The 12,396-nt window shown below is 41.8% G+C and overlaps 1 protein-coding gene across 1 annotated transcript in view; it reads left to right on the forward strand.

Moving 5' to 3' along the window:
* The window catches only part of CPQ (carboxypeptidase Q), a 358,322-nt gene that overhangs the window by 227,402 nt on the left and 118,524 nt on the right, over positions 1-12,396 (forward strand). Inside the window, exon 5 of the mRNA XM_069957319.1 lies at positions 472-583. Coding sequence (XP_069813420.1) covers positions 472-583 — 112 coding nt within the window. The remainder of the gene's footprint in view (positions 1-471; positions 584-12,396) is intronic.

The raw sequence follows: 12,396 nt of genomic DNA on the forward strand, positions 1-12,396 counted from the left end.
CTTAACAAAAATGGGGGAAAAAAATCTGCTACCTAAGAACTTAACAATATACAAAAGTATTTCCAAAAATAGGTCAGTCTTTTCTGGTGTAAAAAAAAAAAAAAGTGAAGTTATTTTATGATCTCATGAAGCATCTCATTGAAATTTTTGCGTCCAAATGGCTTTCACAGCCCTATTAGGAATTACACCCACATCGAGACACTTAGTTTCCGGCTCTTGCAATATCTGTTCCCATTCCAGAATGCACATGTCATCCAGTTATGAAACAGCCACACACTCTTTTACTGCCAGGAATCTTGTACAACACATTGTAAGGTATCCAAAGATAATGAGAGAAATTCATCTATTACGTTCATGTTTGTGCTGATTCCCCTTTATGGAACAGATGGGTCTTGGAAGGGAAGAACTAATGAAGAAATGATATAAGTAAAAACTTGTACAATATTTTCATCTGTTTACTCCTCGTTGTAGGTTGTGATTGTCAGTGGACATTTGGACAGCTGGGATGTTGGGCAAGGAGCCATGGATGATGGTGGTGGAGCCTTTATCTCATGGGAAGCGCTCTCCCTTATTAAAGATCTTGGTAAATATTTATAGTCTTCGGCATTTACTTTTGCCTTTAGTCATTTTAAGTTGCTGATAGATGTGTTTTTGTGTTTTAGTTTTTACTGTTCCTCTGATAGTCTTCTCGCATTTCCTTATTGATTGTACAAGTATCATGTTATAGTGGTGATACAGCCGGTGACCCTTGTATAAATCTGGATTGGTCTCATTTTGATTAATAAGGAAAAGAGTTACGTGAGTTTGTTTTGGCAGACTTAAAGGGGTACTCCAGTGTGGGGGCACTTTTTTACTGGGACCGGGGAAAAGGGGGCCGAGGAAAAAGACGTTCACTTAACTCCCCGGTTCCAGCATCTGGTCCCACATCGCGGCGCTCCGGTGCCCGGGTGCTTCCGGGTGTCTGACACAGGCCTGAGACGTGACGTCTCAGGTCCACTCAGTGTAGGAGGCGGGATCTAAGCGGACTTGAAACGGATCCCGCCTCCTTCACTGAGTGGCTGAGCGGAACTGAGACTTCACGTCTCGGGCCCGCGTTAGACACCCGGAAGCGGCCGGGAACCAGGCACCAGAGCGCCGCGATGCGGACCCGCCGCTGGAACTGGGGAGGTGAGTGGACGTCTTTTTCCTTGGCCACCTCCTCCCCGGTCCCAGTAAAAAAGTGCCCCCACACTGGAGTACCCCTTTAACCCCCTATCTCTGTTCTGCCTTATATGGGTAGCCCATTTGTTGCGTACATAATAATATATATATATATATATATATTATCCCCAATTATGCCCCCCCCCCTTCCCTGCAAGGAACGAGCACAGGTGCAGAAGTGCCATAAATCTCCTTAGTATAGACATAAACAGACAAGTCCTTGAAACACACGGACACTAGTTGTACTATGGAATATCAAGAAAGTCTTCCTCTAGCTTGCACCTTCTCCTGGTGGCGCTCAGCAAACCATAGATCATAAGATCACAAGTGTAACAGTATGCATCCAGCAAGAAGAATGTTCACACCACTCTCCGGTGAATAAAATGGCAAACTCAAAAGCTCTAGGTTGCTTTGGTATAGGACCACATATCCTCCAGGTGCTGCAGAACAGGCTATGTAAGGAGGCATATGTGTGGAGGTACTTACTCCTAGAAGCAATGTCAATGGAACCTTGACATTGGTCAGATACATATGGAATTGGATAATGGTCCACAGTCCTCTTAGACTGCTTATACAGAGTTACTGTCCTACAAATATGGCTACTCCATATGCACTTAGAACATATTGTAAGTGCAACCAGAATTTCTCCAGTATTGCCTAAAGAATGGTGGTGCCAGGCTTTTGTGGTAAGCCTCTATTCCATTATGACGTATGCGAAAGAAGAGAAGAGTTGGCACATCATAAGTGAGTTGCATATTTGTTTAACATTCATTCTCCATGTCCCAGGTGTATGTTTTGGGTGAAAATACCCTTCTTCAGGGCAGGAAAAATACAACAAGCTTCATGAATAAAATGCTGGAAATAAGGGATGTCTATGGTCAAGCTGAGAAATGTGATGTTGAGAGCACTAAGAAGGTATAGGACTACATCTCTTTTAGGGTACGTTCACACGTACCGAATCTGCAGCATATTTTCTGCTGCGGATCCGCAGCAGATCCCATCCAAATAACTGAACACAGCATCAAATCTGCACCATTAGATCTGCTGCAGATCTGCTGCGGATCCTGTACGTGTAAACACACCCTTAGTCTTCTCACCTACCATCTCTCCGCTCAGTTCTAGACATTAGAGATGAGTGAAACTCGAGCATGCTTTACGGTTTTGCATTTAAATACAAATGGCTGAAGAAGTTGCATGCAGTCCTAGGCAGGCTGTAAAAACAAAGATACATCCATAGGCCATAGGCTGTATCCATGTTTTCTAGGGCTGCATCTAACTTCTTCAACCACTGGTAATCAAATGCTGAACAATTGGGCTCAAGTTACGCTCATCCCTAGTAGACATCCTTTGTTTTGCCTTCATTCATTGCGCCATAGGCTGTATACAAGTTTTCCAAGGGCTGCATTCAACTTTTTCAGCCAGCTGTATTCAGATGCCAGACAATTGGGCTTGAATTGCGCTCATCTCTAGTAGAAAAGAGTCCTTTTTTTTGGCCTTTCATTCACTAAGCTTATCATGTTTACCTAAACCTGAAGAAGCATTTGGGCCTGAAACATTGCCTAAAGGGACTCTGTACCCACAATATGACCCCTCCAAACCACTTGTACCTTCTTATAGCTGCTTTTAATCCAAAATCTGTCCTGGGGTCCGTTTGGCAGGTGATGCAGTTATTGTCCTAAAAAACAACTTTTAAACTTGCAGCCCCGTGCCCAAAGTGAGTATCTGTGCCCTAACTTTGCACCACCCCTACGTCCCTCCTCCCCACCCTCTTCATCATTAGGAATGCCACTGGAACATTTTACAGGTGGCCTAACGATCCAGCCCATGTGCCGGGCTGACACAGGTGGGGACAATCTGCCTGGAGCATTCCTAATGATGAGGAGGGTGGGGAGGAGGGACAGAGAGGGTGTGCCAGCCTAATGCATACACAATCTAAGCCACGCCCATAGGGCACGGGGCTTCCAGTTTAAAAGTTGTTTTTAGGATGATTGCTGCATCACCTGCCGAACGGACCGCAGGACAGATCTTGGATTAAAAGCAGCTATGTGAAGGTACAAGCGTTTGGGGGGTCAGATTGTGGGTTCAGAGTCGCTTTAAAGGGGTATTCTGCTATCAGAGAATCGTATTTAAATAAAGCTATCATCCCAAGATATGTAACTTACTAATATAGTGTTATCACAAATTATACTGGTTTCTGCATGTTAATGCTTGATATAAACCTGACAAGAAGTTGTGTAGTCCTTTTATTTTAAATGTGGTATTGTCTCAGCAGTAACCCAGCTCCTCTCTCTCTCTTTCTCTCTCGATAACACATTATCCTCTGCTGTTTCAGGAGGCTCGGCTGGATCTTGTCTCTGAGTGAAAGCCATCTCTGTCTGGCTCCGCTATCACTACATGCCAGCTCTTCTCTACTTTTGCTTATGTTAGGGCCCTATTCCACGGGACGATTATCGTTTGAAAAATCTTTAGATCATTCGTAACTGAATGATAATTGTTTTGTGTAATAACGGACAACGATTAAACGACCAACGAGAAATCGTTGGTCGCTTGATAGAATTTGGACCTATTTTTATTGTGGTTATTTGCAAATTGTAGCATCTAATCGGTGTAATAAGACGTTGTTCGGTCATTCACACTAGCGATGACAGGGCGACCTCCAAGAACGATCATAAGTAACGATCATTGTTCTGCTTAGTGAAATAGGACCCTTAGGCTACAGCAATCGCATGACATGTATGGTAAAGGTATCAAAAAAATTTGGCTAGGAACATTCTAATCTTCTGTATGGAGACACTGCTATTCCATAGAGAGGTGTACTGTGTACTTGCATCCTACAGTGGCATGCCTTGGACATATGCGTAAGGTAACCCCCTCCCCCCCCAAATGTATACCTCCGAACAACACACATGATGCAATGTATAAAATTACATAGCTTAAGACCATATACACATAACTACTTTGTCTGTCCTCCAAGTTGTATAAGAAGAAGTCCTTACATGTGTATTAGGCCTACTGTATATACCTCTATAGGTCTTCAGTTTCATTCAAAGGATTTTTCTCTCAAGTTTATACTGCTGAATCATTTGCTGTATAAAGTTATTATTTATGATTCTAGGAGAGAATAATTCATGGATGTGGTGCCCTACAAAGCACCAGGCGAGGGCATACATAATGACTATGGCTGTGTAGTACAAAGCTTTGAGGACACTATGTGCCGCCTTACAGCATCCTACATGCGGCTCTCCTGTGTGCATATAGCCTTACGTTGTAGTTACACGCTGGTTGTTGTTGTTTTTTTTTTTGCTTTTTTTGCCATGATTTTCATGAAACAGCTGCAGATACAAAACAGATTTGCAAAGCTGTAGCACTAAAACAGCAGGTGTGAATGCATCCTTACTGAACCCATATATTGTATAGATTAGGAAGTCACGACACCCAATCTCACACTCCAAAAATGTACTCGGAATAATTGGCTTTGAGAGAAATTGTATTCTGCGTGTGACTGCCTGAGGTTAGGAAATCCAACTGCGATCCCCACTGTGGGTGTGGACTAATGGGGAAGTATTTTTTCTGCCAATTTCCGGAAAATCTCCTACTTTATCTACTGTATGGCTTCAGTAATGTACTGAAAGGGCTATAATAATTTGTACTTTCATATATTAAATTTTTATCTTTGCCACACTGTACTGCCATTCATGTTATTGATGTGGTTACCCCAAGGTCCACAGAATTGATGATAAGTATATGAATAAAGGGTCCAGAGTATATGGAGAAGTAATGTACATACTTGGCCACTACTAAAGTAATAATAATAATTTTATGTGTATAGCGCCAACAGATTCCGCAGCACTTTACAATTCTGGGGTTACATACATAGACATAAATCAGACATTACAGAGATCTACATATAATTATCCATACATGAGGAGTGAGGTCCCTGCTCGCATGCAACAGCTTACAGACTATTAGAAGGGGGTTTGAGACAAAATGGCAGAGGGGCAAAGTCCTTCCTTTTTAGCATGGTCCGGCCATCTTTATAAATAAAGCAGTGCAGGTAAAGGTGGGTAAACCAGTCACCAACCAATGCCTGCCTGCTACAGGTCTAAGTGCTTAAATGCCTGACGTATGTATTGGGGGGGGGGGGGTCAATTTAGGGAACCTGATAAGCCTGCTTGAACAGATGTGTTTTGAGGGCACGTTTGAGGCTTTGGGTATTGGAGGTGAGTCTGACAGTCTTGGGTAGTGCATTCCTTAGAATTGGTGCAGCGCGGGTGAAGTCTTGGAGACGGGAGTGAGAAGTGCGGATTAAGGACTAAGGGGGAGATTTATCAAACATGGTGTAAAGTGAAACTGGCTCAGTTGTCCTTAGCAACCAATCAGATTCCACCTTTTTATTCCTCACAGACTCTTTGGAAAATGAAAGGTGGAATGTGATTGGTTGTTAGGAACAACTGAGCCAGTTTCACTTTACACCATGTTTGATAAATCTCCCCCTAAATTCGTATACCATGGAAATTTCAAAGCGTACTGTAGTCAGCCACCTTCGCCGGTCCTTTTGCCTCATTGACTCACATTCAAATTTTATGCACAGTAGGGTCCCAGCTGTAGAACTCCTACCAAATATTGTGGAAAAATGTTTTCCTGGACTTCCTGGTATTCAAATGCCAAAGAATCGGACTAAAGTATAAGTTGTGCTCATCTCTAGTAAGCATAAATGTGTCTGTAAACATATTTTTATTACCATTTATAGTTACTTTTTCTACAGTATACATGTATTTTTATGGTGTCAGGGTTAATGGCTCTTTTTGCCCTATAATTATCAAATGTGTTATTGTTTTTATATTTAGAAAATTTAAAATTAAAGCTTAACTATAATTTCAGTATCCAAAAATTAGATTAGATTCAGAGCCCTAGCAGATGGTATCACACACAGTGGGATTAGATACAGTCATCTGCTCTTATTACACTGTAGGATAATGTCAGCCATGGAGGACCACCTGCTGCACCTGCTGCAGACATCTGATAGTGAATGTTATATATACTATGAAAGGACTACAGCTGTGTTGTGCTGGGACTTGTAGTCCTCCCCTCAGTGACTCACCCACTCTCCCTCATGCAGTACATTGTAGTCATGGTGGCACTGGATACACTTGTGCTTCCATCCATCTCTTCCCCTGCGCTGCTCCTCACACACAACACCCTCAGCTCTGCTTAGTCACCTCTGTGAGGGGAGGGGGGAGAATGTGCTGCTAGGAGGGCGGGAGGAGGGTTTGTTTATGTTTCTCTCTGTGTCAGGGCTGTTATCTGATCCTCCTTTCAGAGTCTGTACACTAAGTACGGATCTGCAAGTCAGAGGCAAAGAGAGCTCTGAGGGGACTTTCCGCTTTATGTATTTAAAAAACTGTTCATTTTAGGTTATTAATGTATATTGCAAAAAGTCTTGTCATGACCTAAGCTAACTAAAACTGAATGGTCAAAATATTTAATAGTTGCGCTTTAAGTTTGAAAAAATAAAAGCAACACCTATTTGGTGAGTACTGTACATGATAAATGATGAAGAATAGTCTCTGTCTATTCCTATGGGATACAAAGATTCCAGATGATTAGCTACTGTATAATATGATGGGTAAGTTCTAAAACTTCATGGCAAAATGTTATTACAAGAAGGGTCTGAGGGCCGAACCTCATGGAAATACTTGGCCATATGTCAACTTGGCCATATATGAGCTTCAAAAGGAAAGGATGACAGAATGGGAAATATTGCATTACTTCCCACTCAGTTTTCACATGATCAGCAAATTTTTTTCCATTTTTAGTTTAAACATTCTTTGAAAATAGTCTTGAGGTTCTTGAGAATTGCTCGGTACTCCTGACCTAATATTTTAGAGCTGAGATAGCAATAATCCTAAATAAAATTATATTTTTCGGCCATGGTACACTCAAATTGGATGGGAATTACATTATGTTCAACCATATGTCAATGGAAACTTTAAAGAAGCTTTTCAAATATATTGGTTACTGACCTGTCTGGAAGGCCTGATGAAGGGGGTTCAGTAGCCAGACCCTTCTTCAATGTGTAAAATGAATAGATCCCGACAATGAAGGAGAAATAAATATGGGCATAGCAACCTCAACATGAAGACTGCTTCATGTAAAGGCATCTCTCCATGCGCATGCTCATGGTAGTGGACAGTTGAGCCCTGTACCCCCCTGAGAAGGCCAATACTACAGTCAAGAAATTTGAGTTAAAGGCAGTCTCCAGGACATTAGCCTTGATGTCTAGGTCTTAAGCAGTCAGTATCCTTTCAAGAATTTAGTTTTTTGGCCGCATTTCCTTTGTTACACGGGGATATGTGCAGTGATTTTAAGTTTTCTTAATTGTCGGGAGAACATAGGCCCTGTTACAAAGGGTGATGTCAGCCTATTATCACCCTATGTTAATAGGGCCCATACAGTTGGAAAATGCTAGTCAGTATAATGATAAAAATCTGATCTGGAATCAGCATATTTTGGGCTATTTACCTTGATTTACTGGGTGGCATTTATACAGTTTTCTTTCATGCTGCAGATTAGAGGAACATAAATGCCAAAAGATTGGGCTTGAATTCCATTCAACTCTACTACCTAACTTTTTTTTCTCAATCTCTACAAGTTAGTTTATTCAAGACAAGGTTTAATTACTTCTAAACTAAGAATAGGTAGGACGACTTAAAAATTGTCAAACTACCATATTATTCACCGTCTTGTAAAGCCACTTTTTACCTAGTTTTCCTGCATTCAGAAAGGTGTTAAATATGGTGGTGTTGCATATACACTCACCGGCCACTTTATTAGGTACACCATGCTAGTAACGGGTTGGACCCCCTTTTGCCTTCAGACCTACCTCAATTCTTGGTGGCATAGATTCAACAAGGTGCTGGAAGCTTTCCTCAGAGATTTTGGTCCATATTGACATGATGGCATCACACAGTTGCCGCAGATTTGTCGGCTTCACATCCATGATGCGAATCTCCCGTTCCACCACATCCCAAAGATGCTCTATTGGATTGCGATCTGGTGACTGTGGAGGCCATTTGAGTACAGTGAACTCATTGTCATGTTCAAGCAGAAATCAAGACTCATCAGACCAGGCAACGTTTTTCCAATCTTCTACTGTCCAATTTCGATGAGCTTGTGCAAATTGTAGCCTCAGTTTCCTGTTCTTAGCTGAAAGGAGTGGCACCCGGCGTGGTCTTCTGCTGCTGTAGCCCATCTGCCTCAAAGTTCGAGGTACTGTGCGTTCAGAGATGCTCTTCTGCCTACCTTGGTTGTAACGGTTGGCTATTTGAGTCACTGTTGCCTTTTTATCAGCTCGAACCAGTCTGCCCATTCTCCTCTGACCTCTGGCATCAACAAGGCATTTCCGCCCACAGAACTGCCGCTCACTGGATGTTTTTTCTTTTTCGGACCATTCTCTGTAAAGCCTAGAGATGGTTGTGCGTGAAAATCCCAGTAGATCAGCAGTTTCTGAAATACTCAGACCAGCCCTTCTGGCACAACAACCATGCCACGTTCAAAGGCACTCAAATCCCCTTTCTTCCCCATACTGATGCTCGGTTTGAACTGCAGGAGATTGTCTTGACCATGTCTACATGCCTAAAAGCACTGAGTTGCCGCCATGTGATTGGCTGATTAGAAATTAAGTGGTAACGTGCAGTTGGACAGGTGTAACTAATAAAGTGGTTGGTGAGTGTAGGTGAAATGGCAACCAAACCAATGAGGGACCAATATTGGGAAAAGATAGAAAACTGACAGGCTCTCTTTAAAGTGCACCTGTCAATAAAATTTTCAAAATCTAAACCAAAAGTAGATGTGATATAAAGCAAGTTTGCAATTTACATTCATTTTTTTTTTAGTTATCATGGAAAACACGCCACTTCCTGGTTTCTGACTCTTTTTTTTCTCAGAGAGTCAGAAAACAGGAAGTCCTGTGTATCTCAGGTCATCTGAGCACTCACAGAGAGAAGGCAGTCATGTGATTGATGGAAACATTGAGCTGTACTGGCCAAAATTCCTGTATTGAGTCTCTTTTTTTCAACCAGCACAAGTCAGAAAATCTTCCTTCAGGAGACAGGACCTGGATTTCTGGTAAGTACAGCTTTGTTTTACAGCATGATAAAGAAAACAATGAATGTATATTGCAAACTTGCTTCATATCACATCTACCATTGATTTAGATTTTGAAAGTTATAACAACAGGCACACTTTAAATAATATCACCACCTATTGTTATCCGGGGTGAGGTATAGCTAGTGTTTTATCTTGTTTCTGTTAAAGATTCCATTGGGCGTCTTTGAAGAGGACAGTGCCTCTTATTTAGTGACTCTTTCACTCTTGGCTATATATAACCCATGAACATTTGTGTTTGTGCTAGCAGTAGGATTTTTCACATCAAAGATGTGCAAATAATTCCAGGAATACCTTCCTTTGGCTAAGAGTTACGATAACATACCCTTATTTCTAAAGACTAGCGGGATCACAGATATATTGTGCTTATACTTACACAGTGACCTGTTAGATGTCGGACTGCTCCAGTCAGACAGCATTTCGTGACTGTTTTCCTTACATTTTACTCTAGCAAATTGACAAAGTAATCTTGTCTGCGGTCCCTTGTGCCTGCCTCGCCCTTCATATACTGCTTACACCAGACTACAGAAATACATAATGAAATGCAAAATGACACAAGAGACAAGTAACAATTCTTAGTCTAAGCCAAGTCTCTACATAGAGGCATTCTCAAGAAACTAAGAGGTCGACATCATTATTAAGTCTTGTGAATCGAGTTTATACTGGTCCGATCAGGAAAGTATGCCTCTCCTTAGTTTTTCTAGCAACAACAGATCATTTGGGGTTTTTGGAAGTCAGACTGAATGCAGCCTTCAGCATTATGATTAACACTTAGGGGATCGCACTGTTGTTTCCGCCATTAAGGGCCCCATACTCTGTGAAAAACTGATGGCTGAATGATCGTTCGTTAAATCTCCCACCCGCCACTCACCCTCCCCATGGCCGACCCCTACCACCACCACCACCATCACCTGTCCGTGGTTGTTTGTTTGTTTGGGGGGGGGGAGTCCGATTCACTCCAGATTGACGTCTGAATCTGCTACGAGGAACATTTGGACATCTCACTGTTGGTTGGAAAGAACTTTTTTCCGAAATATTAATATGTTGGAAGAAACTACTAACTTTACACTTCGATTAAAATCTTGGTGTCACATGCTATAAAACAGCCATTATCACTGCTATGGAGAGAAAAGATGAGTATACAGCACTTCAGAAACTTACAAAACCAACTGAGACAAAATTTGTGTCAGGGCCGGGGGTGTTTTAAAAATAATAAGCATTCTATACTCACCTCTTCTGGTCTCCTGTGGCTGCCATGCCAATGTTCCTAGCTCCCGCTGGTCTCCACTTCTTCCAGGTTCTGCGTTGTTCTGACTCCACAAGAATTGTCCACACAGTCAGTGAGTCGTAACTTTGCTGCAGCAGATTAGCTAGGCAGGCCCTGCAGGGTCAGGATAACACAGAGTTTGGTGGAAGAGCAGACTCTGGGGCACCTGTAGAGTCGGTGTAGCAGCTGTGGGGGACTGAGGGAGGTGAGTATGGCATGCTTACTATTTTTACACCACTACAAGCCCTGTAGAAAATGTCAGTATTCCCTAGACAATCCCTTTAATGCTTTCTAACTACTAACTCTCTGTATAATTGGAGACTCCTCTATCCTTGTGGCTTTATATAAAGAAGTAAACTGTCTATATAGAGGTATTTTTTAAAACACATATTCTACAACTAGCAATTTTCACTTTTTCCCTAGTAACACCAAGTCCTCTAGATTTTAACCTCTTTCTGATAACCTCTTTTTGTGTGTTACACGACTTGTGTATAAATCAATAGTTTTTGGTTTTACGCATCTTCAACCTTTACCAGACTGTCGAAGATTTGTCACCCTCCTCTCAGCACTCCTCCGGAGGAAACTTCTCTTTCTTCATCATGGATTTCTGATTCTAAGCCATTCCACTATCATTTAGCTTTCGACCTCTGCCACATCAGTGGAGACAGTTCCTTTAGTACTGTACATCAAAGATGTTCTGTCCGGGCACAACTTCCTGCTGTTGGTTATTGCTGTCTATCCTGCTTGATGCTCTATTATAGAGGTGGACGGATTATGTGTCAATCACTCAATGAATCATCCAACCAGCACTGTTTACTATAAGCTTCTCCGCTCATCTGTCTGCGCTCATCCTAATAGAACTGTCATTCCCTGCTCATTCATAACTTAGTACAGGGATGGGGAACCTTCATATTTCAAGCTGTTCCAAACTACAATTCCCATCCTGCCATGACAGCAAAAGCTATGGCTATTCAGGCATGATGGGAATTGTGGTTTTGCAACAGCTGAAAGTCCAAAGGGTCCCCATCCCCATTTCTCTTACTGAAATACACACATATAGCACTATATGCAGAAAGTATATTATACTTATATTGTATTACTTATATATACTTATTATATTATACTGGATCTACCTTAGTAAAACATAATGGCTTTCTGTCTGACTGTTGCTTTCATTGAAATTTAATAAAATCCCAATGGACTCGTTTTCATTCGGATAAGTGAGTGTCATTGAAACCCGAAAAAGCCTGAAATAATCCAATATTAATTGTGGTAGTAGCATACCTAAGTCTGACAGGTAAGTGGTGATGAAGGAGACGACAAGGATGGGAAAGATGATGAAGAAAAATGTTTTTAGCCCATGTACATGCCAACAGTTTGGTGTTTGTTGAGTTAGAATCCAGTGAAACAATATGGTGTTTAGAAATGAGCAAAATTTGAACATGCTCAGGTCCGATCATTTGGCATTTGAATAGGTAATTGTTGCATCCATGTTTTCCTGGACTCTCTAGGGCTGCAACTATCATCTTCAGCCACCGGGATTCAAATGTCGGATGATTGGACTTGATCATGCTTGAATTGCGCTTATCTCTACTAGACATGCCTTTAGGGTGCCTTCACACCTACGCGATCCGCAGCAAATTTCACAATGCGGTTTTACAGCGAAATCGGCTGCGGATCCATTGTTATTCATGCCTATGATAGCACATACTTGCAGTGGGATTGACATCCTGCTGTGAGTATGTGCGTTAACCCCACGCAGC

The sequence above is a fragment of the Dendropsophus ebraccatus genome, chromosome 2, assembly GCF_027789765.1.
Source record: "Dendropsophus ebraccatus isolate aDenEbr1 chromosome 2, aDenEbr1.pat, whole genome shotgun sequence".
NCBI classification, from domain to species: Eukaryota; Metazoa; Chordata; class Amphibia; order Anura; family Hylidae; genus Dendropsophus; species Dendropsophus ebraccatus.